This window comes from Tetranychus urticae, chromosome 1 (genome assembly GCF_039701765.1).
Source record: "Tetranychus urticae isolate SD_2017Ah chromosome 1, NJAU_TeUrti_SD_1.0, whole genome shotgun sequence".
Lineage (NCBI taxonomy): Eukaryota > Metazoa > Arthropoda > Arachnida > Trombidiformes > Tetranychidae > Tetranychus > Tetranychus urticae.
In genome coordinates this window covers 13311700-13336830 of record NC_142958.1, presented here as the reverse complement: position 1 = coordinate 13336830, position 25131 = coordinate 13311700, and the positions used below count along the sequence as shown (strand labels likewise).

The 25131-nt window shown below is 31.5% G+C and overlaps 5 protein-coding genes across 6 annotated transcripts; 2 read left to right on the top strand and 3 right to left on the bottom strand.

The window, feature by feature from the left end:
- Positions 1-4414: 4414 nt before the first annotated feature.
- LOC149094613 (uncharacterized) lies at positions 4415-6444 on the bottom strand. The gene is made up of 2 exons (XM_089266262.1): positions 6256-6444; positions 4415-6085 (listed from the first exon to the last, which is right to left on the bottom strand). The coding sequence occupies exon 2, from the start codon at positions 5247-5249 to the stop codon at positions 4641-4643; it is 609 nt and encodes a 202-aa protein (XP_089122388.1). The 5' UTR covers positions 5250-6085; positions 6256-6444; the 3' UTR covers positions 4415-4640.
- Positions 6445-6749: 305 nt separating this feature from the next.
- LOC107361230 (glutaminase liver isoform, mitochondrial-like) lies at positions 6750-14989 on the bottom strand. 2 transcript variants are annotated; one of them, XM_089266252.1, is made up of 9 exons: positions 14848-14989; positions 12298-12462; positions 12149-12240; positions 8611-9283; positions 8325-8534; positions 8067-8265; positions 7450-7714; positions 7247-7387; positions 6750-7153 (listed from the first exon to the last, which is right to left on the bottom strand). In XM_089266252.1, exons 2-9 carry the CDS (start codon positions 12460-12462, stop codon positions 7063-7065), a joined length of 1836 nt encoding a protein of 611 aa, XP_089122378.1. In that variant the 5' UTR covers positions 14848-14989; the 3' UTR covers positions 6750-7062. The 2 variants fall into 2 exon arrangements, with proteins under 2 accessions (XP_089122378.1, XP_015783490.1); XM_015928004.3 differs by having other exon boundaries at positions 12149-12462.
- Positions 11841-16341, top strand: ktub (Tub domain-containing protein ktub). Its single transcript, XM_025160573.2, has 9 exons — positions 11841-12988; positions 13125-13247; positions 13310-13367; positions 13463-13979; positions 14333-14627; positions 14690-14735; positions 15273-15338; positions 15445-15547; positions 15646-16341. Exons 1-9 carry the CDS (start codon positions 12945-12947, stop codon positions 16011-16013), a joined length of 1620 nt encoding a protein of 539 aa, XP_025016341.1. The 5' UTR covers positions 11841-12944; the 3' UTR covers positions 16014-16341.
- Positions 16342-16452: 111 nt separating this feature from the next.
- Positions 16453-18348, bottom strand: wus (TM2 and DnaJ domain-containing protein wurst). Its single transcript, XM_015928006.3, has 3 exons — positions 18145-18348; positions 17736-18074; positions 16453-17418 (listed from the first exon to the last, which is right to left on the bottom strand). Exons 1-3 carry the CDS (start codon positions 18197-18199, stop codon positions 16652-16654), a joined length of 1161 nt encoding a protein of 386 aa, XP_015783492.1. The 5' UTR covers positions 18200-18348; the 3' UTR covers positions 16453-16651.
- Positions 18349-20203: 1855 nt separating this feature from the next.
- On the top strand, positions 20204-25050 carry LOC112538492 (putative monocarboxylate transporter 5). Its single transcript, XM_025160572.2, has 6 exons — positions 20204-20902; positions 21208-21351; positions 21451-22356; positions 23891-24115; positions 24510-24635; positions 24767-25050. Exons 1-6 carry the CDS (start codon positions 20545-20547, stop codon positions 24916-24918), a joined length of 1911 nt encoding a protein of 636 aa, XP_025016340.1. The 5' UTR covers positions 20204-20544; the 3' UTR covers positions 24919-25050.
- The last annotated feature ends 81 nt before the right edge of the window (positions 25051-25131 follow it).

Sequence of the window (25131 nt, the reverse complement as noted above, 5' to 3'; positions counted from 1 at the left end):
AAGTAAATACAAATTGAAATGACCGAAACCAGAAAACCCAAAAAAATGTAGAAGAGTAAAAATTTCTGGTTTACAGTTTGACTCTAAAAATCAACTGATTAGTCTATCTGGTATCATGATCATTATATTACAAATGATATTCATGAGGAGAAGAAGAATTTGTTTTTTTTTCGCTCAAAATGTTGAGTAAAAAAAGTGATAGCAGTGAACCAATATTCTGACCCTTTTTTATTTCTTGTCATGTCCAGTTGTGAGTCTCGGTTTTTTACACTCAATGAAGGTAATAAAATGGAAAGGTAAAGAGAAGCTCATTACAAAGCAATCTCAAACCTGACCGGGCTGGTTCCTGAACAATATTTTCCCTGATGATGATTATAATAGAGTAACGTCACAAAATATCGATTGTAAATTCTGTATGCAAGTGATGAATTGTACTTGAAATTAAAGTTCATGAGCATGTTTCTATTCATTTCCCATTCATTTTCAACTCTCACATTTTCCTCATTTTTACCTGAGTTAATTGTTATCATTTTTTTCTCTCTTCCTTTTAACCAGTTTTTCACCTTGTCCCAGTGTTAACCAGATATTAACATTTATTTCACTCTTTCCATTGAAATGTCCTGAATCTCTAACTCCAAGTGATTCCCTGAAATCTTTATCAAAATTAAAATGAAAATTTAAGATTCAACTTTCACCTTTCAATTCATTATTTTTGCACCAGAAAATGTATTTCCCAAGAAACAATTTACTTCAAGATTAGTTTATATTCAAGTTAATCATTGACATTGATTAACTCGTCTTAATGGCAACACTTGAGCTAAATAAACTCCAATGTTAATGCAGTACAATTTATGATTTGAAATTAACCTTTTCTTTAACTTTCTTTGGGTTACACCTTTTTTTGGCCCTTTTTTACCTTTATTTTTTGCTTCATTTTTCCTCTTCTTCTTCTTCATTCATTCATTGAACAATGAATTGATCATTTCCATTAAATCATTACAATTATACATAAATATGTAATGGTGGATGAAAAAAGCTGGTAACATTTTCAATCTTTGGGTTGATCCAAAGTTGAAGGGTAACTTAAACAATTACAATGACTATTTTTACCTGATTATCTGTAATTATGTTTACATGGACCTCAATTTGACAACAATCTGAACCTTTAAATTATTAATAACCAAATGTAATGTAAAACCTTTGTAATTTTGATTAAAATGGTGAACAATTGTGCTTTACCATTGACAGAATGATTGATCATTTTCAATGTTGATATTGAAAATGTAAAATAACATTGAACAGTATTGGACATAACCTTAAATTAGACTTTTGTTTCCATATTAAATTATAACCTTGTTATTGTGATTTGAAACAAATTTACTAATCAATCTTGATTCCCTTTTACCTCCAAATGGTTAAACAAATGATTTAAGTTTCAAGTTTAACCCAATGGTTTTACTTGATCAAATTGCTTTGCTTATAACCAAACTCAGTTGGATATGGTTAGATAATTGAATCAAAATTAAACCATTAAAATGGTAATGCTGTTAGAGCAAATAGGTTAGATGATGAACAAGATGAATAAGATGATGGATTGTATAATGGTCAAAGCTGACCATAATGTTCAGGAAACATTTTGATAAATTAGAATAAATTTAATAATATTTTTTTACTATTCTTGAAATGACGAGATGACATTCAGCACGAAATTTGGTCTCGCTTTGGTTATAAAGGTAATAACAATTCATTCAGGACTACATTATGATATAATAATAAATTGTTTACTTGATTTTTTTTCTTTGTCAATTCATTTTACATTTTTCTTCAACTTTTATTATCAAAACATATCAAGTAGTTGCATTAAATTATGTATTTTTGGGTTAAAGTAAAGCATGTAAATAAAGGTTCAACAATGAAAACAAAACTAATAACTGTAAATGGACTTGGAATGATTACTAAATTTAGGATGGACTTTTCAACAGGATAATACATTTCCTTGAATTTCTCATGTAATTATTATGAAAAATTGCAAACATTTCAACTAAATATATAACATAATAAAAAGGTTATCAAATTTAGTCGACAAGTTTCATCTCTGTTTTAAAGTTATTCATACTTTTGTCCTTTTTCTGGTAAAACTTGCATATAAAATTGATATCTTTTTGATTGTTTTATTTTCTTGGCAAAGGTTTGTTTAAGATTCAATTTAATTGCGACAAGGAAACAATATAAGATATTAATTTGGTTGATATTAATAGTTGCAATTAAGTATAGTGTCGCCATCTAGTATTATATTAAAAAAGTGATGCTGCACAGGTTTTAATAAATGAATTGCGATTTTATTAAATAATATTGGAATGTTTTGTCTCGTATTTTTATTTAGTTGATTGTGAATCTCTCTGTTTTTATAATTATCACTTTTTTCAATTAATACAATAAACATCACTGATCTGATCACTGACAGATTTATCGAGTATACTGTTAACTCTTAATCTATATCTAAACTGTGATGATATGGTTCCTGACTTTCTCTGGCCAACTTTCCAATACCATCGTCCTTAAAATGTAAGTGAAAATAGATGTCTACTAGTTAATCTTAATTTTTTGGATTTATGTTGTAAGTATTCCTTTACTGATAAAATATTTAAGAACTTTAATTTTAAATTATTAATGTTTGGTACTTTTGGTTTACATGGTAAAAACTAATATCTTAATTTTAATCTACAAATCTTTTATGCAGAGACGGCGATCGGAGAAAAATGCTTGGATAAAGTGTAATATTCAAGTCTGCTTACCATGTAGACACAGTCAATTTATGAGAACAGTTAAGGGATTTTTCAACAAAAGACTGGTAATTGTGGCAATTTCAAGGTATGGCTGGTATGAGCATGGATATTATTCAGTTTTGTTGGACCTTTGGGACCCATAATGAATAGATAAGAAGCGTTTAAAAATTGTGTGAAGGATCACAAAAGATGACAAGTTCAAGCGAAACACAAAGATTAAAAGAGTTTACCGTTGATCGACGATAATTTAAAAAATATCACCGAATCAATCTAATTCCATAATCTATCAGTCAAAATCAACAATTGGATGAATGAAACAATGAGAATATTCAAATTTATATTTCGATTGATAGTCTTATGTATGTAAGTTTTAATCAAAAGTCAACTTGGATTGGATCATTTTTGGCCACTCATTATATCATCTGTTATGTGTTGACAATGCCAAGCAAATGTATTTCAAAGTCATCATTTATTTGCCTCAATGATTTCAAATGTACATGTTATTATTCAACTCCGAATATTTTTGTGGTATCATTTGATATTCAGTCTGGATAAAAGTGGTAAATAATGAAAAAAAAGGATAAAAGCTTTATTCAAGTGAATGTTGAGTATTCCTTTTTTTTGCAACTATTCATTCAGATTTAATCATTTGTTTCAGTTGAGTTGATTTTTAAGAGTCATTTGACCAAGGAAAAAGCCAAACATTTACGAGTTGAAGTTAATACAATTTAACTGCCAGTTAATAAGTTGGTGAATGGAAGCAATAATAACACTGAGGCTTGAAAAGGAATGAAATATAATGTAAACATATCATTTTGTTGAACAGATACACAAAAAGCAACTTGAGTTAACTCACAAACCAATGGTCATTACATACTTGGGTCAATCAATTTTTTCCTCTAAATCTCTAGCAACTTCATACATGGTATTCATTTATTCATTCACACACTCATTCATACTCTTGATTCCATTCATTCAATGCTCACCTTTTATCTTCATGAGTTTCAACCTTCCCTCCACCAAACCATAATTATCATTTTGTATCCATTTAATTTCAATCCATATTATTTACACTTCTGTTACTTATCACTGGATTTTCATTGTAATATTATAATTATCAAACCCATGTTAACGCGATGAAAAATGCGTTCATTTTCCTTCAGTTTTTAATCTCCATTTGAATGCTTCTTGAATACTAAATCAGAGTTGAATGTTTAAGATATCAAATCAATGGTTGCAGGCTAAAACCAAAACAAGGCTTGAATAGCAACAATCATAAGAATAACAAATGATGAATAATTGATAAGTACTTGTGGGGATTGTTGAACCACACATGATTTCCATCAACAATATTAAAGTGAAGGTAAAAGGAAGCGAATTAAGAGATTGCTTTCGATTTATTATTAATCATCTTATGAGAGTTAAATCCGTTAATCTTTTTACTCTATTCACTTTCATCTGATTATATTGAAATGAGTTGAACATTAAAGATGTTTGAAAGCAACAAAAGAGCAATTATTATAGATTTTTGTATATCACAATAGGCCTTTACCTGAAGTCACCCATCAATTATCGTATGACAAACCATATGACAATATGTTGAAGCAATAGAAAATAATCAATGACAATTTCTTTTGATTGTCTACTAGTGTTTAACTGTAGCATTTAATAGTTATGATAAAAGGTAAATATTAATGAGAAAAAAAACCGTAAAATTCATCTGAAGTTTAAAGTTAAGCTATGAGACTATGGAGTGTCACATGCTCATATAACAAAAACGCAATAACTCCAAAGGGAATTGTCAATATTAATTAACATATAGTTATTTAGATAATTAAATGGCTTTGGTGCATTTCAGCTTACCTGAACAACTTTTCCTCCAATATTGTGAGTTGATTTAGATATTTCTTTTAAAATAACTTTAGTAGCTCCAGGAGTATTCCGCTTGAGTGAATCTCGCGATGATTGTTTACAATGTAAAGTGAAATTGAGTAGAGACGCAGCTCGCTTTGGGTCATTACAACTGGTGCTATTGCTGTTGTTGCTAGCATTCAACTCATTTGGACGTAAATTTATTGAATTATTATTGGTAGAGTTGACACTTGAGCTAATCCCTTGGTTCAACATTTGGGCATCTTGGTCAAGACTTCCTCCTCCCAAGGCAGCATCATGAAGATCACGGTTAATGTTACGAATGCTTTTACGAGGGCGAAAACGATTACGGTGAGGATTGTCATGTTGTTGGTGTTGAACATAAGTAATCCTATTGATCCTACCTTCACAATGGTTGATATTATCTTCATCATCACCTTCACCACCACCATCACCTCCACTGGCAACATTAACATTTAGATCCTCGGTTGTGGGCAGTTGAGTGTATCCAATTTTATTGATACTAGTTGATGAACTTGCTGTGGCCATATCAAATGATCGACTTTGGGCATTCAATGATGATCTTAACATTGAGAAACCAGAAAATAAACAGCAATCAGAAAGCCATTTTCACCGTCACCAGAAATAATACCAAACGAGAAGACACCAGAAAGACAACAAATGTTTCAACTAGAGTAACTCAATGAGACTCGACCATAAACCAAGGTGAACAAAAGAAGAGACAAAAAACCCAAAACCTTAATAGTAAATAGAAAGGAATTGAAAAAAAAGTAAAAAAAAGGAAATAAAAAGTAAAAAAAAATGAAATAAAGATCGATGTTAACTTTTTTGTTGTACTTTTATCCGAATGGCAATTCAATGTTGATTTGCTTTGCTATTTCCACGCTTCTGTATTTTTTTTCGGAAAAAAATGTTTCTCTTTCCAATGATGAATGGTAATAATAATATTATTATTATATTTTGATGATGATTAGCGTAGTTATTGTTACTGTAGTTGTCACTAAATTTTCATGTTGAGGATGATCAAACATTGAGAAAGAGAAAGAGACGGAGTGAGGTAAGGGTAAAGATGAAGATGAGTGAACCTTTCAACAACAAACTGCTCCTCCTTGTTCCCTATGTTTGGTTTGTTTTCTTGATTCTCAACTGTCAGCTCTGGGTCCTTTTTCACCTTATAATTTCACGATATATACTCTTCTGTCTTTATCTTCTTCTTCTTCTTCACCTTTCTTTATCTTCTCTGTCGACTTTCCATTATTCACAGGTTAATGCATTTCCTCAAGCATGTTACCAATAAGATGGCGCCATTGGTTACACTAAACAATCCGATGAATCCAATTTTACATTTTCACTTGAATCCTCTTCCAGTTATTAGATTAACATTTGTTTTAGACGATAATAAAAGGCTGTAAGGAGTAACAGAAATGAATATAATAATAGGTTGCCATAACAATAAACAACTTTCCATGAAATGTATTGAAAAAAACTAGAGACATAATAATATAAAAAGCATATAAAAAAACAACAACAATGCATGTACATTACATTATAAGGGTAAAAATATAATGAAACTTACCTTGAATCGATGAACTTTCATTGTTTTCCTCATTCTCTTGGATTGTAGTTGATTTTTTTGTTATTGCTTACCATTCCATTCAATAATAATTTGATTATTCACAATGGACAGTTATTAATTAGTAATCAGTGGAAACAAAATCTTTACAAAATTTATATTAACTTTGATTTATTGAATAGGCTTCAACACATGTTTCAAGCTCACCTTTTTGAGTCACTTTCTTTTGTTTAATTTTTTCTCTTCCTTTGGCGTTCCAACAAAATCAATGTTAATCACGTTCAGACGAAACTCTCTTCAAATTAATGTCAATCTGTTTCCGTCTGATTAGTTATTTCATTTCAAATTATCATAAAAGTTACATTAATTGTAACGTTAAATATTTTGATATATTATTCAACCTGACTGTCCCATGTTTTACCATTCTGTCATCTTATTGATTAGTAAGAAAACGATTTTGTATTCAATAATTGGAATAATGAACAGAACCAATTTAGTTCAACTTTATTTACCAGAATAAATCTTTATTTTATGCATAACATTTCACAATCAATCAATCACTCGATCGATTGTAATCAATAAAACGTACAGTTTATTGAAAAAAGGTGATACTTTCATCTGTTCACATGAACATTTTTACAACCACAAAAGTCGGGTTGAAATTTCATTTATAGCTGGAAAATGTCCTCCAAATTCAGGCAAAAATTGTAGTTGAAACGATGGAATGAGAAAAGGTTATTTACAGATGATCATCCAATCATCCCAAGTTGGATAATTGTAAATAGTCCAGGTGAAGTGAATTTTTCAGGTTCACTTTGCATCTTCCTCCCACCTTTGTAATAATTCAACAACATGAAGATGATTAAAGTATTTAGCTTCATCCAATGGAGTGTGATTCCATCTAAATCAATGAAAAAAAGGGAGGAAAAAAAACAACAAGAATTGGAAAATCAATATTTAGATTAATTGAATAAAAGTTAACAGATTGGTTTACCTGTCTTTTGGGTTGGATTGTACTTTACAGACTTTCAACAGGAATTCAACACACGATAAATGTCCTTCTGATGCTGCTAAATGTAATGCTGTTCTTCCGTCATAATCAGTTAATTTCATGTCCATCCCTGATAAATAATGGCTATATAAAAGAAATGAAATGGTTGAGATTGTTTGTGAGTTTGGGTTAAAGTTGATACAAACCGTCTGAGCGCTGAAACATCACCCGAACAGGCTGAAAACAATAAGCTAACAATATTTAGGCCTTTATCTTCAAATCGATGTCTTCGAGGATCTTTTTTATGGGGAACATGACGAAGATTGTCAAAGTGGTGAAAATTGAATACTGATACAAGCTCTTCGCAAAATTGTAACCCACGAACAGAGTTTCCATAATTATCCAAAGGAGGTGACCATAAAGCCAGTCCCATTACATTAGGTACCACAACCATAGTGCAGCCAGAGACTCCTAAGAGACCATTGATTAAAAGGTAATTGCCATCATTTTGATAGATGAATCAATGAAAGAAAGAGAAAAAGATAAATTAATTTGTCATGTAAAATAAACCTTTCGGGAGTTTAAATCAGGATACAATAGATGGCAATACAACATGGAAAAATTGAGTTCTGGTTCAGAGATTCTGGTAAATTTGTTTTTCTTTGCCAAAGAGAAAGCAGCTTTAAATTGCTGTTAAATTGTCAAAGATCATGAAAGGTGGTACAAGATATTACATGGCATGGAGTAAATATATGTTTAATAACATGACATTGGTAAAGCTTGCTTAAAAAACGAAAATCAAGATTCTAAAACTAAAACTAACCTGATTTAGCTGGTAAACCGACATTGAAGGCAAATTGTCCAGAGTAATCATACATTCCACAAGAATGCATGAGTGAAAGCACATCTCTGACTGCTTGTGGCGATATGATTCGTTGACCTGTGGTTGGACAGATTCCACCATTAGCTAAGGTGGACGCAATCACAGCTACCGTTGAGCAATTGACTTCTAATGAGCACATCTGTTGTGAATAATTATCATAAGAAAAGCTTGGCACTAAATAACAAGTCAACAACTAACCTGGAAATAAAAGTCCATGGCATCTTTAAGATGAACATTATCAGGAAAACATTTGTTTTCTTTCATATAATATCCAATGGCGTAATTACGATCATTGGCTTCTCTTTCGGACAGGAAAGTTGCGTTGCTGAAGCCAATGTATTCACCACCAGCCATTGATTTGAAATAGTCACTGATCCAGTCAAACTTTTCAGAAGCTCTCATTCCAGGCTGTAAAAGGGAAAAGTTTAAAAAATCAAATGGAAATTAAGTTTTAAAGATAAAAGTTTCACTCAGTTTCACTCACCTCAATCAGGTAAAGAAGAAGAGAGCTAATGACGATTGCTCCAGCGTTAACCATCGGATTGTGGGGTTTATTATTATGATCGAGAACTAATTCATTAAACATTCGCCCAGAAGGTTCTTGACCAACATGACGATGCACAGTGTCAGCTCCTAATTCACTTAAAGCAATTGCATAGTTAATTGGTTTACCACAGGATTGAATAGTAAATGGTATTTGTGTGTCTCCAATTGAATATCGTTGACCATCCGTTGTACACAAAGCAACACCCCATAAATCAGGATTGTACTTGGCCAATTGAGGAATATACTGGGCAACTTTACCGCCAGTTGATGATTTACATTTCCAATAAAAGGATTCAATTTGATGGCAAAACTGTTGAAATTCTGGTATCACAAATTGATATCGAAGAGCTTTACTGATCAGTACAATGTTTTCCTTAATAACTGATCCGAACGTTTCTCTGTCCAAAGTTAAAGCTTCAAATGAACCAGATTCTTGCTTTTCCTTCCAAATGCTGTTCAATTTACTTGTTATTTCTTTCAATCTAGGGTCATTTACATGTAAACCAGTGGCTGATAAGGCCGAGAAAAATTTGTTGACACGAACCTTTCCAGAAGAGTCTGCAAACATATCAAACAACACGTCGGTTGTTTTCTTGGTCTTTCCGGTTGAGCTACGAAAGAGTTAAGAATGAAAAGAATCGAAAGTTAAGAGACAGGAGATTCTGGTTGTTACTAAAAAGACAAAACAACACAATTGTTACATTTATGCACAAATTGACACAAACACTGAAAGAGAAATGGACTAAAACGGGTAAAAATAAATTTCTCACAAATTTAGACTCTTTTAATTTGTAGAGGAATAAAAACTGAGTCCGTTCGTTTGATTTGAAAATTTCTCTGGTGGATATTTATTGAGGAAATCAAAGTCAAAGTTTAAACTTCAATCGCTTTTTACGCAGTTATTAGACCAAATTTTTTCATGAAACTCATTTACTCTGATGTGACTTTTGATGGTCAACCAGAAAATGAACATATTTTGAGTGATTGCATTTTATGTTTCCTTTAAAACAGATCAGTTCGATTTTTAGTTAAACCTGTCGCATTCTGTGGCCATAAGAGTTAGAGTGCTGAAACTTATTATTAGTTTATAAAGATGATTATTATACATCATGGTGTCATTAATTTTGCAAATTTAGAAACCTTTCTCTTGATTTTGGCCATTGATTTGAAAATTTTGAGCCTCGATATTTCGAGAATGGTCGCACCTAAAGTCATCATTCTTTGGTCAAACATTAGATTGAAGTGTGGGCTATAGCATAGCGAGGATAAATACCGAATATAATCTTGCTTTTGCTTAAGAGGAGCGTATAAATGCGTTCATTATAAGTTTTGTTTCCATAATGCATGTTATGCAGTTAAAAAGACACAATTGTATCATTTGTGCACAAATGGACACAAATGCTGAAAGAGAAACAAGCGAAAACGAACAAAAACGGGTAAAAATGAATTCCTTGCAAATTTAGACTTTGTTAATTTGTTCAGAAATGAGAACTGAGTCCTTTTATTTGATTTACGCAACTCTCCGATCGACAGTTGTCCAGAAAATCGAGTTCAAAGTTGAAACTTCGATCGCCTTTTGTGCAGTTGTGTGATTAGATTTTCTCAAGAAACTCATTTTGAAGATGTGACTTTTGGTGGTTAACCAGAATATGGACTAATTTCGTGAAATATCATTTTCTGTTTTCGGTAAAACAGATCAGTTCGATTTTTAGTTAAACCTGTCGCATTTTGTGACCGTTATAATTAGAGGAACGAAACTTGTCATCAGTGTATCAAAATTGATTGTGCACATCGTGGATTGAATAATTCTTCCGATGTATCAACAGTTCTCTTTATTTTGGCCATTGGCCTGAAAAGTTTGACCCTTGAAATTTCGAGAATGGCTGCACTTACAAGCATCACTCTTTCACCAAATATCAGATTTTATTATGGACAATAATATACTGAAATAAGGAATTATTTAAGATCCTACAAAATAAGTTACAGCATTGTATTAATTGCGTTGTCAGATTTATAAAGATAAATAGTTATTCAAAGATAAATCTTGTGAACTAGAAGAGTATTGTCTATTAAATGAATTAGCTCAGATTTTCGTGGGTATTTATTCATCCTATGTCATAGTTCATAGTACAATCTAATAATTAGTCGAAGAAAGATGATTGTAAGAGCTGCCATTCTCGAAATATCGAGGGTCAAACTTTTCAGACCAATGGCCAAAATAAAGAGAACTGTTGATACATCGGAAAAATTATTTAATCTACGATGTGCACAATCAATTTTGATACGTTAATAACAAGTTTCATTGCTCTAATTCTTACGGTCACAGAATGCGACAGGTTTAACTAAAAATCGAACTGATCTGTTTTGAAAGAAATCGAAAATGTTATTTTTCAAAATATGTACATTTTCTGGTTCATTATCAAAAGGTACATAAGCAAAATGAATTTTAGCAAAAAATCTGGTCACACAACTGTACAAATGGCGATCGAAGTTTCAACTTTGAGTCCGATTTTCTAATAAACTGTCGATCAGAGGAATTATTTGATAGCACCAATAAACTTAGTTTTTATGTCCCTACAAGTCTACCAAGTCTCAACTCTTTACTCAAATGTTCGAGCCTTTGGCAGCAGTCTTTGCATTACATTAAAAAGTTTAACCAGAAAATTGGTTTATTTACCAAGATTTAGGTTGATATGAGTTTTGTTTGTTGAATAAGTTGTTTCTCGCACATTTACAACCCAAAAATCAAGACCCAAATGCGTTAATGGCAACTTAATGAATTGAGTTAAGTTATTAATTACTAAAGGATCAAATTGGTGCATGAATGATGATTGTAAGTGATGCCATTATCGAAATATCGAGGTTAGAAGTTTTAAACAAAATGGCCAAAATTAAGAGAACTCTTGATAAATTGAAAAAAGTATTCAGTTCCTAATGTTTGCCAACAATTTTTATGGACCAATAATAAGTTTCAGTTCTCTAACTCTTATAGTCACAGAATAAGGTCAGTTCAACCTAAAATCGAACTGATCTGTTTTAAAGCAAACTCAAAATATTATTTCTAAAAATAAGTTCATTCTCTGGTTGACCATCAGAAGTCACATTAGGTAAATGAGTTTCATGAAAAAATCTGTTCAAACAACTGTAGAAAGCGCGATCGAAGTTTCAACTTTGAACCCGATTTTCTCCAAAACTATTGATCAGAGAAGTTGATAAATCGCACAAACGGACTCAGTTCTTATTTTTATACAAACCAACAGAGTTTAAATTCGAACTAAACTAATTTTTACCCGTTTTTGCCCATTTCTATTTCAGTTTTTGAGTCAATTTGTGCATAATGTAACAATTGGGTTGATTGTGTCTTGTCAGTAACAACCTAGGTTTCTCTACTTTTTAAACAGAAAACTAAATTCAACTTTTTAAGTTTCTATTCATCATTACATCTCATGATCTATTTGACTAATATTTAGACTTACCTAATGATCTCTTGATGTTCATCTTTGGATAGAGAAGCATTATTTCTATTTTTTACCTCAAATTCCTCTGAAGGCATGAAAACTCTACTCGACTGCGAACAAAAGTACCTTGAATTATGGAAATCTATTCGTCTCTTTAGATTCCTTACCAATACTGGTCTGGATTGGATTCCCAGATAGTTGGAGTGTTGACGCAATTCCGATAGTTTCCAAAAAATTGGTGGGTTTTTGTAGCTTTTGAAAAGTGCATAACCAGATTTGGATAAAGCTGACATTGATGAATCAGTGAAACCAATTACTAACGCGATTGACATCTAAAGAAATATAAGTTCAATCATATTAATCATTTTCTTCTGATTATTACAGTTTCTCTTTCCAGTAACCCAAGAATGACAAATTAATAAAAACAATCAAACTATATGCAATAATATCAAGAAAATTTATAAAGGAATGATCGAGCATGATTGATTGGCCAAAAGTCTTAAAGTAATTATGTTCAAAGGTTATCCATTTTTTCACCTTAAGCCTGAAGCGAAAGGAAATCCACAGAAAAATAACTTACCAGAGCTTTCAAAAGAAACAGTAAGATATTGAATTGGAATTATCGATGTGACCAAATTCAGTTATTGAACAAAAATGATATTGTCAATGGTAAAGCAAAACAAATGATCACCGTAGTTACCATCGAGAAGGTTCAAGTTGATATACAAAGAAGCCACGAAAAATAAGTCTACAATTAGTATCAATTTAATTGTAATTTTGAAATTTGTGACAAAAATCAAAAACACAATTAGTGATGACAATGCAAATGGAAGCTGGTAAATGGTCAAGAAATTTAAAGTAAGAATACAATATTTGCTTTTTCCCTTTTCTTTACTGACTCAACCAGAAAACCTAACACTGAAAACACCTGAAAACGCATTTAAATGATTTCTTTCTTAATTTTTATTCACATTTAACTTTTTTGGTTAATCAGTGAAGAGGTCATCAACGAATCAAATAGATCAAGGCTGATTGAAAAACAAAGACAGTTGCTGGAAACCAAAAGGACTCGCCAACAGCAAGTTACAATAACATCAACTCGCCCAAAATCTGCTCGGTAATTTAAATTTAACATTTCAATCTTGTAACCTTAATCATAATTCAACCTTTTTGTTTCAGAAGCCTGAGACCAGCCAGTAGTTTGAGTAGATCAAGTGATAAATTAGACAATAGAGATGTAAGTATTCAATTCAGATCAATATTTATTGGTTTAAATTAGGTTAGACTAAACAATTTACAAAATTTACTGAAAATGAATTTTGCTTTTCCTAGGTTACTGGAAGGATTGTCAATACAACATCTAATCAATCAGTGAACAATGAAGACGACTATGAAGACCATGAGGAAGATGAAATTGTCAAGAATCACTCTGCTCGACCTGGAACCCGATCCAGATCAAATAATAAACGGAACAATGTCCCTTCTCCTTCAATGTCCCCGAATGAGGTGACAGTCAAAGGACGAAACTCATCTTCATCGACTACAAATTCATCTTCGTCAGTCAGTCAAAATTCAAAGCGACAACTAGCAAATACATCAGCTGGTAGAGGTAAAAGTTTAAGCTCATCTTATGATGATTTGAAAGATGATGTGGAAACGATAAAATCTATGGATATCAATGATATTGGAACGGAATTGAATCCATTAAAGGCAATCTTGAACAGTAACGAGCTTCTTCTGTTTGCAACTCAACCCGTTTCACCATGTAAAACATATCAGTGTATAATTATGAGAGATAAAAGAGGAATCGACAGATCTTTTTATCCAACATATTATATTTACTTACAATGTAAGACATTTGATACCCAAATTATACAAACAATTAGGATTATCTTGAATCAAACCTTTCTCTTGCAAATGTTAAGGTTATCCTTACAAGCAATTTACTGTTTAATCTTAATGGTTTGGCCTAATTAGGTTTATTACTTTAGGTACTTTCAATGTAAACCTAAAATCACAACAACAGTAACCATAACGATTACAGTAAATTATTAGACTATTGTAAACAAATATTTGTTTCAAGATAACCTCATGTTTGTCATTATTTTTGGGTATAATTTCCGTATTCCAATCAACCTTCATGAATATTGTATTTACATTTTCACCTTCTCTTCCTTTATTGATTCATCTCTCATTGTTTAGCTATAATTGAAAGGCAAAATGATCATGAAAATGATCATGATGATGGTAATGGGTCCATTTCATCTCCTGGTAGCAGTGATAAAGAGTTATCTCCCACTAATTCCAAGTCTCTATCAATTAAAAACTCAACAATTAAACCTGGAGCTGAACGACGTCAAGTATTTCTTTTAGGTGGAAGACGCAGGAAAAAGAGTAAAACCTATTTAATTAGCAATGATCCATTTGATATTACTCGAGACAATTGCATTGCTAAACTTAAATCAAATGTACTTGGTACTCTTTTCAATGCAGTCAGGTTTGTCAACATTTAATTTACTAAATTAACCAAATGTAATGTTCAAATTTTTCATCTTACAGGATTTCAGGCGAAGGACAAAGATTTGAAATCTCAACAGTTGTTTATGTAAGATTTTGCTTCATTTGGGTTAACTTAATACAATGTATCTTTACTTCGCTGGCAGTTTAATTAGACAACAATTCAAATGAAAATTGAGTGAGAATCTGTATTTACTTACCTTGTCATGGAGATCTGTTCAAATTTTGTTCAGAAACAAGTTAAAATGTTAGATATTCAATGGAAACACTCAACGAAAGTTAACATTCATTTCTATTAATAATACAAAAGCTAGTGTCTTTTGACAAACTACATTTTATTATTGCCATGATGCATGAATTTAACAACTAAATATCAAAAGTAATCTTGCATATCAGTTATGAATTAGTGACTTTGTCTTTAATTAGAACACAATCAATGACATTTGTAAATTGGAAAGTCCCGCTTAAAATTAATGCTTAATCTGGTTGGTGAGTTTAGTAAAGTCCAGTAATAAAACAGTAACAACAGTCATAATGAGGTTTTTTCACGCTCTTCTTTGTGATGATGTTATATTTCAATTTTAATTGTAATTAATTAATCTTTGATGTCATCCATCTAAACCAGGAAACTAATGTCTTAGGATTCAAAGGACCGCGCAAAATGACAGTGCTTATTCCTAAAAATGACGAGGTAAGGGCAATATCAAAAAAGCTAATTTTTATAAAATCCATTGACAAACATCGGTGAACATCTTTAAATTGAATTTTCTCCTTATATTTTTGTGACAATCAAAAAGGTGTGTCCGTTTCCAAGCTCTTCGTTGATGGAACTATGGAAGGCTGATCCAGTAAATAAGTCACTCATATCGTTAAAGAATAAAACTCCAGTCTGGAATGAAGGTGAGTCTTCTATGATACCTTTTTTATAGAAAAAAATCATTTAATTTTGTATTTATCTTTCCTCTCCATTATTGTCTTCTTGTCTTTCCACATTTAAGATACTCAATCATATGTTCTTAATTTTCATGGCCGAGTAACTCAACCAAGTGTCAAAAACTTTCAACTTGTGGTTGCAAAAAAGAGTGATAGCAATGCTGATATTGATGACATAATTTACGCTGGAAATAATAGGAGTGGAGGAGATGCAATGTCACCGTCATCAAAATCATCAACACCGCCGACCTTTTTTCCAACTAATCCGGCTCCCAATTCTGGATCTGTTGGGCAACTTGATGATGACATTGCCATGCAATTCGGACGTATAAGTGACAAAGAATTTACTTGTGATGTTACATGGCCTTTATCCATTTTACAAGCTTTCTGTATCGCATTGAGTAGTTTTGATTCCAAGTTGGCCTGTGAGTGATTTGACTATGAATGAGGATGGCAACAAATCAAAGGATCCAAGAATATCAGTCCGTATGGAAGATAAAATGAAAGCATTTTCATTGCTTGCCGATGAATGTAGATCAAAATTAGCTCGATCCGTTTCTATGTTGTAAATCTTGTAACATCATCCCTTCATTATCAAATTACTTTCCCTTATCAGGATAATAATTGGGGATATTGAAACACATAACCAAGCAAAATAAGTCGTAATGAAAGTGTACGATAAATTAATGTTATCCTTTGCTAAGTTTCTGGAACGAGAAATTATATTTTATCAGTTTTATTCATTTAAAATTTAATTTAAATGAGAACGTGTATTTTGCTTTATCATATTTTCCTAATTGGATTACAATGAACATGTATTTTAATTTACAATCGTTGAGATCGAAAATGTGAAGAGGAAATAAAATGGTAAATGAAAATAAAAGATAATTTTTATGTGACAAAAATTGATAAACCTTGAGATTTTAGATTTAAATCATAAATAGATATTTATAATTCAATGAATCATTGACAGTGATACAGTTTAATGCAATTTAGGTCTCGAAGAGCTAAACCAACTGATGAAATGATAAAATTGAAATGTCAGACAACAAGTAAAAAGGTGACAATATCTTATAAATCTTGTTTATCATTTGAGTGATCATTCGTTGTTGGTGTTGTTTCCGATGATGGTGATGAAGTTGGATCAATGGTTTCACGATCTTTCTTATTTTGTTTCAATCTTTGTAACTTAATTCGAGACAATACTTCGTAGGCTTGTTGGACTTCAATAAATTTCTCCTGAGCTTCAGACTTAGCAATTGGATCTTTATGACGATCAGGATGCCACTCACGAGCCAATTTTCGGTAGGCAGCAGTAATCTCATCTTGGGATGCCTTTTGTGTAACATTGAGTACATTCAAAGCATTGGCCTCTCCTTGCGGGTCAAAAGCTTTTATAATCTCTTCTTTCAAACCTTTCCAGCCATGTACCTTATAGAAACTCCAAAGGTCAGCTAAAGTTCGACGGAAATCAACAAAAGCAGGGGACCGCCAGAAGTTAACAGCAGCATCTCTACACTTGATGGTTTCTTCTTTCATTTCTTCTCCATGTTTCTCCACAATTGAACAATTGAAGTAAAACCATGATGCATATAGAGACAGATACAATAAACCAGCTACTGTCAAGATTATTATTCTTTTTCCTAATGGCTGTCTTCTTGGATAAGTGCGACGCCAACGTTTTGAAAATTTAGAGAAACATATTGAAGCACTTAATGATGTCCAGAAAACTGAATGGGAACCAAAAAATATGTACAATGGAGAGGTGAGATAGGCGCCAATCAAGGGTGGCAAAATACTGCCCCGATGTCTTCCAACATTACCAACCAAGTGAATACCTAGATCAACAAAAATAAATCAAATTGTAAATATTGGGTGAAATATCATGCGTATTTTAAAGCTGATTGAAGCTGGTTTTCACATAAGGGTGATCTGTAGTTTATCAAGGTAATCTTGATAGTGTTGTTAAAACTTTAACCAGTGAATCATATATATTCAACTGTATGGTGTTTATATTGTTTGATGAGTTCAACGGGAAGTCATTAACATTATCAAATAAATGAAAGTCTTGATTACACTAGTTGATACACATTCAATATCGTAATGATGATGTGTACATTGAAACCAATGAATAAAATTATACAATTACACTTACCTAGCGAACAAGCTAATGGAGCTATTGCAGCATAAACATATAACAATAGAGTTTCATTGTCAGCGAAAAATTCATAGGGAACTGCACTAATGGCCAGATAGCCTAAAATATCAGCAACAATAATTTTACCACAGTGACGAATGATACCGCTTCCAGGTTTATCTTGAATTTTCATAGAGCGAGTTAACTTTTTCATGTAATCTCTGTCTTCATTATAATCAGCCACATATTCAGGTATCCTCCATAAATCTCTGATCCAAGACATACCAAAGTAGCCGCCAAAAGTTAACCAATAGATAAAACCATGTCGGTCTCGGTGAAGGTAAAAGTGGTGTAAACCTGAAAAATACCAAAAAAAGCAAAGCAAAAGATGTTTCAAATAGGATAACACAAGGATTAAGCAACTTACCAAATACTCCACCAATTAACCATAACAAATAAGTGACCGTCAAGCTCTTGGCCATTTTAACAATTGTATTAGATGACTTTAAATAAGCCTAAAGCTATTTACAACACTAACTAATCAAAATATCTATATTTGTCACATGAAATTTTAAATAACAATTGAAAATAATGAAATACTAGAGTTTCATTTTGAATGGTAAAGGAGTCAAAAGTGAACTGACATATGATTCAAGCCGGTTTGAAAGTTGTTGTTACACTCGGTTTGTTACTGGTAAATCTGGTTAAAAGAAAGGAAAAGATAAAAGTTACTTTCTCTCTTCAAATTATGCTGAGGGTTAAATGATGATGTTACCAGGTTACATGTTTTAATTTTTAACACAACTAGCTGTTAACTATTTGTTTAACCAACATGTGTAACAGTATTTGAGACCTTTTTGATTGTAAATTAAATCATCTCAAGTCAGTAAATTGTAAAAATGAGACAAAATTAAATATTCGCTTTTCTTTACACCAATTTATTTAGCTTTGCCAATAGCAAAGGTATAAAATTGACATTCTTAAATAATTGATTGAGTTCTGTAAATATTTAGCTCTACAATTGTCTTCTATGTTGGTAAATTGATTAGATTACATTGAGGACAATGACCAGGATAATTATTACTGCATCAATTAAGTTACTCAATTGAAGAGAATCAAATTAATCACATGAATTACTCTTCAATCAATAATCACAATTAGATGTCTGCCTTCAACACATCAAAAGGATAGCATCTTAATTTCAATATCAAACCTATTAATAATTTAAGTTGTATTATATTGGATTTGAATTTGATGCTTTCAAATTTCCACTTGAAATTATCAAAAACCTTAATGGTCGTTAGTCAAGTAATCATTTGATTAAAAATAAAACTTCTTACTAATAATAACAAATATCAAAAGTATCGTAGACATGAGTCGCAATAGCCATTGAAATGAACAAATAAATCAATCCTTGAAGATTAAACTTAATTATAAAATTATTTTAAATTGTAAGCAAAGACCAAAACACTTGAATAATGTCTCTTAACAAAATTGCCGTCAACAATTAGCTGAATGAAAACAACTGAGTTCACAATCAAAGATAATCATATTCATAAACTCAATATTGAATCCAAGTTGAAAAATAAGACAAATATTCAAAATTAAACATAGATTCCACTATTAAAGACAAATTTATTTGACTAATTATGACTGAAGTGAAAGTAAAGGTAAATTAAAAACAATTATATCTACAATTTAGTAATCAACTGGACTAAAGTTATCTGTCGATACTTTTAGGCAGCTGATTAGCCCGACTAATCATTTTGTAGATTATTAGGTTTACACTTAACAACAAAGGCTTTTGGATCAATCTTTATTGTTACGATTACAATGTTTCATTGATTTGGTTGAGATCAGGTCTAAACGTGTGATTTAATCACCAATTTCACCTTTAATTGAACAATTAGCATCAACATGTAATCACAAAAAGCCAATCAACAAGTGCAACTGTTTTCACTGAAGCACTCTCAACGAGCTGCTATAACATTGTTTTTCATCAAAATCGTATATCTTCATTATATAATTTTGATTAAGATTTTGATCAATGATTATCTTAAGATTGGTAAATATCAATTGTTAAAAGTGTAAAAAAATGTATGAATGGTGATTGTTTCAGCCAAACAATTGCCTAGACATGATCATCATATCGACCAATGCACTGTCTCGCTCCTCATTGATCAAGATTGTTCAATTGGTAGTCTATTTTGATGATGAATATGCAGCAATTTGAATAATCTAATTGTCTAGATAAGTTGATCAGTAATCTAAAAATCCTGACAACCTTGATTAAGACGATGATTTGACTTGCATATTTACCATTCACTTTGTTTTGCAATGTTATTAATAATAGACCAGGCAAACCAACCCATTTACACTCAAATGATCAGTGATCACACCTTCTTAATTGATTAAATTTAATTTTTCTCCTCCTTCACCAAAGCTGATCCATTAAATCGACTCGTTCATGATGGCAAAAGCGGAATTGATTAACAAACAGTAACATTGATTGTTGAACAGATTTACCAAATTCAACCTCCAATTTTAGTCAATTCAATGTTACTTTATGGAAGCCACTTTATTTAGTCTAATTGTTGACGGATTTTTCCCTACTTTAAGTCACATCTTTTTTAATTCCTTATTTAATTAACCTTATTTTGATCTGTTTAACCTTTTCTTTGGTTAATTAGTCAATGTTCAGTTCATCCATTGGACTTTTTTATCCTGTCCAGTGATCTACTTTTTTATAATTGTTCATCTTATTACAAAATTTGTTGAATTATCTGATTGGAAGCTTCAGATATTTATTTTAAACAAAAATCTCAACATGGCAAATTGTCCACAAGATCGATCACCTTCGCTAGTCAATGAACAGTTGACTTGTTCATCAACGTCGGTAACTTCAGATATGAAGGATATAAACTTCAAAAAAGATTCAGATTTTGGTGATACTTCATTGGAAGAAAGTATCAGCAATAACGATAATTCAGTTAATTTAAATAGTGCACGAGACTCTTACTGGGGCTGGGTCATAGTCTTTGCCTCTTTTATGTGCAATGTAATTGTTGATGGAATCATCTTTTGTTTTGGTGTAATTATGCTTGAAATATCCAAAGATTTTAAGCAACCTAAAGGAACCACTGCTTGGATTGGGTCATTACAAGCTGGATTTTACCTATTTGTTGGTAAGTAATTTATTTTAATTTTCAATTTATCATTTTATAATTTGATAGCAATGTGGTCACTTGTTGAATCTCAATTAGCATACTTTCCCCTATTGTTTTGAGCGCAAAATTATCCTTTTGTTTTTAATGAAATTACTGTTTACTCCAATTTACATAACGATTTCAATCTTTAAGAATTTTTCATGTTAATATTGTTCTTCCTTAAAATTTGTTTATTTTATCAACAAGATGTTTAATGTAAATCTGATATTTTTTTCTAAAGTAATCAAGCAATTCGATATGTATATTGTTTTCACCTTTTCCAGGTCCCTTGGTATCGACGTTGGCAAACCATTATGGCTGTCGAGTTGTAACCATAATTGGTAGTTTAATTGCTTCACTCGGATTTATAATTTCCTACTTTGCAACAAGTGTTCTATGGCTATGTTTATCCTATGGTGCTCTTGCTGGTAATTATTTTAATTTCACGTGGACATAATCTCAATTGTCTGAGTCAGAATTGGGAAAAGCAAAAATGTAACATCAATTTTCGCTCATTTTCTATACAGGAATCGGTCTTGGATTCATCTATCTTCCAGCAATTGTAATGGTTGGACACTATTTTGAGCGCCGAAGAGCATTTGCAACTGGAATAGCTGTTTGTGGATCAGGTGTTGGAGCTTTTCTTATGGCACCAATAATTCAATATTTAAATGATACTTACCATTGGAGAGGCTGTGTTTTAATTTTAGCTGGAATTGTTCTCAACTGTGCAGTTTTTGGTTTTTTATTCCGCCCATTGCCAAGTGATGAAACTTCCTCATCGTCTGGCGATCAAGAATCAGATGGTTCTGGTAAACCACTTTTAGGGCATTCAAAAAAAAGTTGGCTTCTTGACGATAGTGATGAAGAAGGTGTGGATTTAATGGAAAGTAGTCGCCAAGCCACCGATTATTCATCTCAAGACCAACAGCAAAAGGATCCACAATCGCACCGATACAAAAAGAATCGCCGTTATACATTTAGCGAAGGAAGTTCAGTTGTTCATAAATCTATTGACGATAAAACTAATCATCCTCATCGTAATCGCTATGTTCGAACTCCTATTCCTCATCGCCACAATTATCAACATCTCCCTTCCCATCACCAGCACCATCGGCCAAGAGCTCATTCATTTGGCATCAATTATGTCTTTCAAAATGAGATCCTATATTCAACTTTAAGCTTACAGGAATTCAAGGCTAGCGTAAAACGTCCACTGGCTGCATCTTTTACCCGAGAACAACAAACATTACCATCTTCATCTCAACATCGGCGGCAATCAGTTATTGAAGAGGCAACTTCATGTGTTAAGTTATTAGACTTATCATTACTTCTGAGTCCTTCTTTTCTTCTTCTCGGTATCAGCGGTTTCTTAACATTGTCTGGTTTCTTCATTCCTTTCATGTACATTGTTGATCGTTCAATTCAAATAGGTATGTTAAAATTAAGTAATCATAATCCCATCCTTCACCATTACCTAAAGTAATATGATAAAAAAACAGATTCAGATTATAATGATCATATGCTTTGGGTTATAACTTATAAGTTATAAGTTATAACATAGAATACAAAAAATATCGTAACAAACCAACTAACCGACGCTTCAGGATCATGGTTAATCAACCAAATCACGTGTTATTAAACTAAATCATTAAGCATTTTCAAGTGTTTCATATGACAAAAAAATGCCAATTGAAAAACCACTTTGCAATTCCATTATCAATTGGGCAACTAAGGAATTGATATTCTTAGATTCTGTTCTGTTAGATTACTTTTCCTTTCATTCTTCACTCTCATCACTGATAATTCAACTTGCTAATTTATGTTAATCAAAATTATAATGAGGAAAACCCTTTTATATTTAAAATAAAACAAAATTACAGTTTTGAGTCTCTAGACTGTTGAGATTCTCAATTCTTCTGAATCTCAATCGTTAGCTTATTCTTACGTACTGTTATTTTGATGAATCGCATTTATTGCATCTAACATCGACCTGATCATCATTTTTTTCTCATTGCTCTTTGCAATTTACCTTGATTCAGCATTTGCAATTTCTTGATAATTTAAGATTTGATTTTTAGCGGAAATCATTGACTTGAATCCCATTTTGTCTTATCCTTATTAAGCTAATCTAATTATATCACCTGCAACGAAAAATTGATTATTACTCTGTTTCTTGTTCACCTCCAAATTATATCCAACAAAAATTATCATTACATGTGTAATTATGAGGTTAAGAGGAAAGTTATAAAGGTCTTTACTTACACAATCAAAAAAATATGTGATGATTGGAAATATTTAATTAACAACTCACCTCAAGTACATTTAGATTATTGCTTTACTCCTTGATCGTCTAATTAATTTTCTCAAATTATTGTTTCCAAATTGACACTTCATCAGGTTTCAAGATATTTCATATCTTTATCCCAAATCAGTTGTCTTCTCGCCTGATTTAATCATAAGAGGAGAACCCTGATATATCTGCTAAGAAACTCTTATTATTTACTTGGGGTTTAGCGAAATTGATGAGTAAGCTTTAAATTGTTCAATCATTCTTGATTTGTTAATGCATAAGCTGTTTGATTCGCTTTTAATCACCATCATCATAATAATGGGTTTGTTTCTTTTTTGCCAAACTAGATGAAAATTATCAACTTAATCATATCCCACAAAAAACTAGTCAACAACCACTCGATTAAATATACATTTTGTCTCATGTATTTTTTATGGAGTAATTTTACCTTGTATTTTCCTCATGATCAAAGTACAAACTTGAAGCAACAATTTAACACAAGTGTTGAGATTTTCACCCGAAAAATGTTAACAAGTATCAATTGTTTCAACAATTTCTCAACATTTCTTAACATGTCTGTTGAGCTAATTTTGCATAAATTTACTCTATCAACCCAATTCTTGATTGTTTTTGCATTACAATTTCAACTGATTTTTTTTTCATTCTTCCGCCAGGAACTACTCCAGAGAAAGGAGCACTTCTTTTATCAATAATTGGAATCACAAACACTGTTGGTCGAGTCTTCTGTGGCTGGATTTCCGATAGTCCTAAGGTTCGACCTCTGATCATCAATAATATTGCCTTGGTCATCGGAGGATTGGTCACAGCACTTTCTCCTTTAATTTGCAATACATTCACTAGTCTCATTGTATACTGTTCATTATTTGGCTTTTCAATTGGTAATTAATCAAGTACAATTTACATAGCTAAAAATGGAGTTGCATTCAAGTTTTAAATCAAATCAGGGTCATCATTATGAAAATAATTCATCAAAATGTGAAAGCCATTAGGAGCTTTTATTACATTATCAGTTTTCTCACGTTTTAATAGTAATATTTAAGGGTTGACTGATCAATTGTGAATTCATATGTTGAAGATGTAAAACAATTATTGATTAATGAGGAGATTAATTGATTTGTATATCCTCGAATGCATCTCGATTGAAAAATTTTGCTAAAAATACCTAAATTCAATCTTGCTCTTAACTGTTTTTCATTCATAGTGTATTAATATTTCACTATTTACATTGTTGTCATCTTTAACTAATTTATTTTTTTTTAATTTCTCAATTAGCTTGTTTTGTTGCTCTTCGATCTGTAATTACTGTTGAATTATTAGGACTGGAAAGATTGACAAGTGCATTCGGCTTATTGTTACTTCCTCAAGGAATCGCAACTATCATTGGTGGCCCAATTGCTGGTTCGTATTCTTGATCTATCTCAATCGACCCAAGTCAATAAAATTAATAAATAATAATTCATTAGTTTGTTTGCAAAATATTGTATAATCATAATTTTTAATGCATCTTGATTTTTCTTGTTAATTTTTAGGCTGGTTTTTTGACATTACAAATTCATACAATGCATCATTTTACTTGGCTGGGTCAGTTATTACGATCTCCGGAATTATGTGTTTTCCTCTTGGACTCATCTCAAAATGGGAAAAATCTCGATCACAATTAACCCCTGTAAGCCAATGTTGAAAGGAATCCATTTCATTTAGAACCAAGTTCAAATTAATTTTAGTCCATCTAAAGCGTAATTAGCTTATTTTTAACATTTTTTTATTTATTTATAATAAATATGCTCTATTAAATATAAATTTATCCAAATTATGCAAGTTTATTCACACAATCAAATGTACTTTATTGTCATTTTTTCATTTTTAAATTAAACCAACTTCAGTAACAACAATG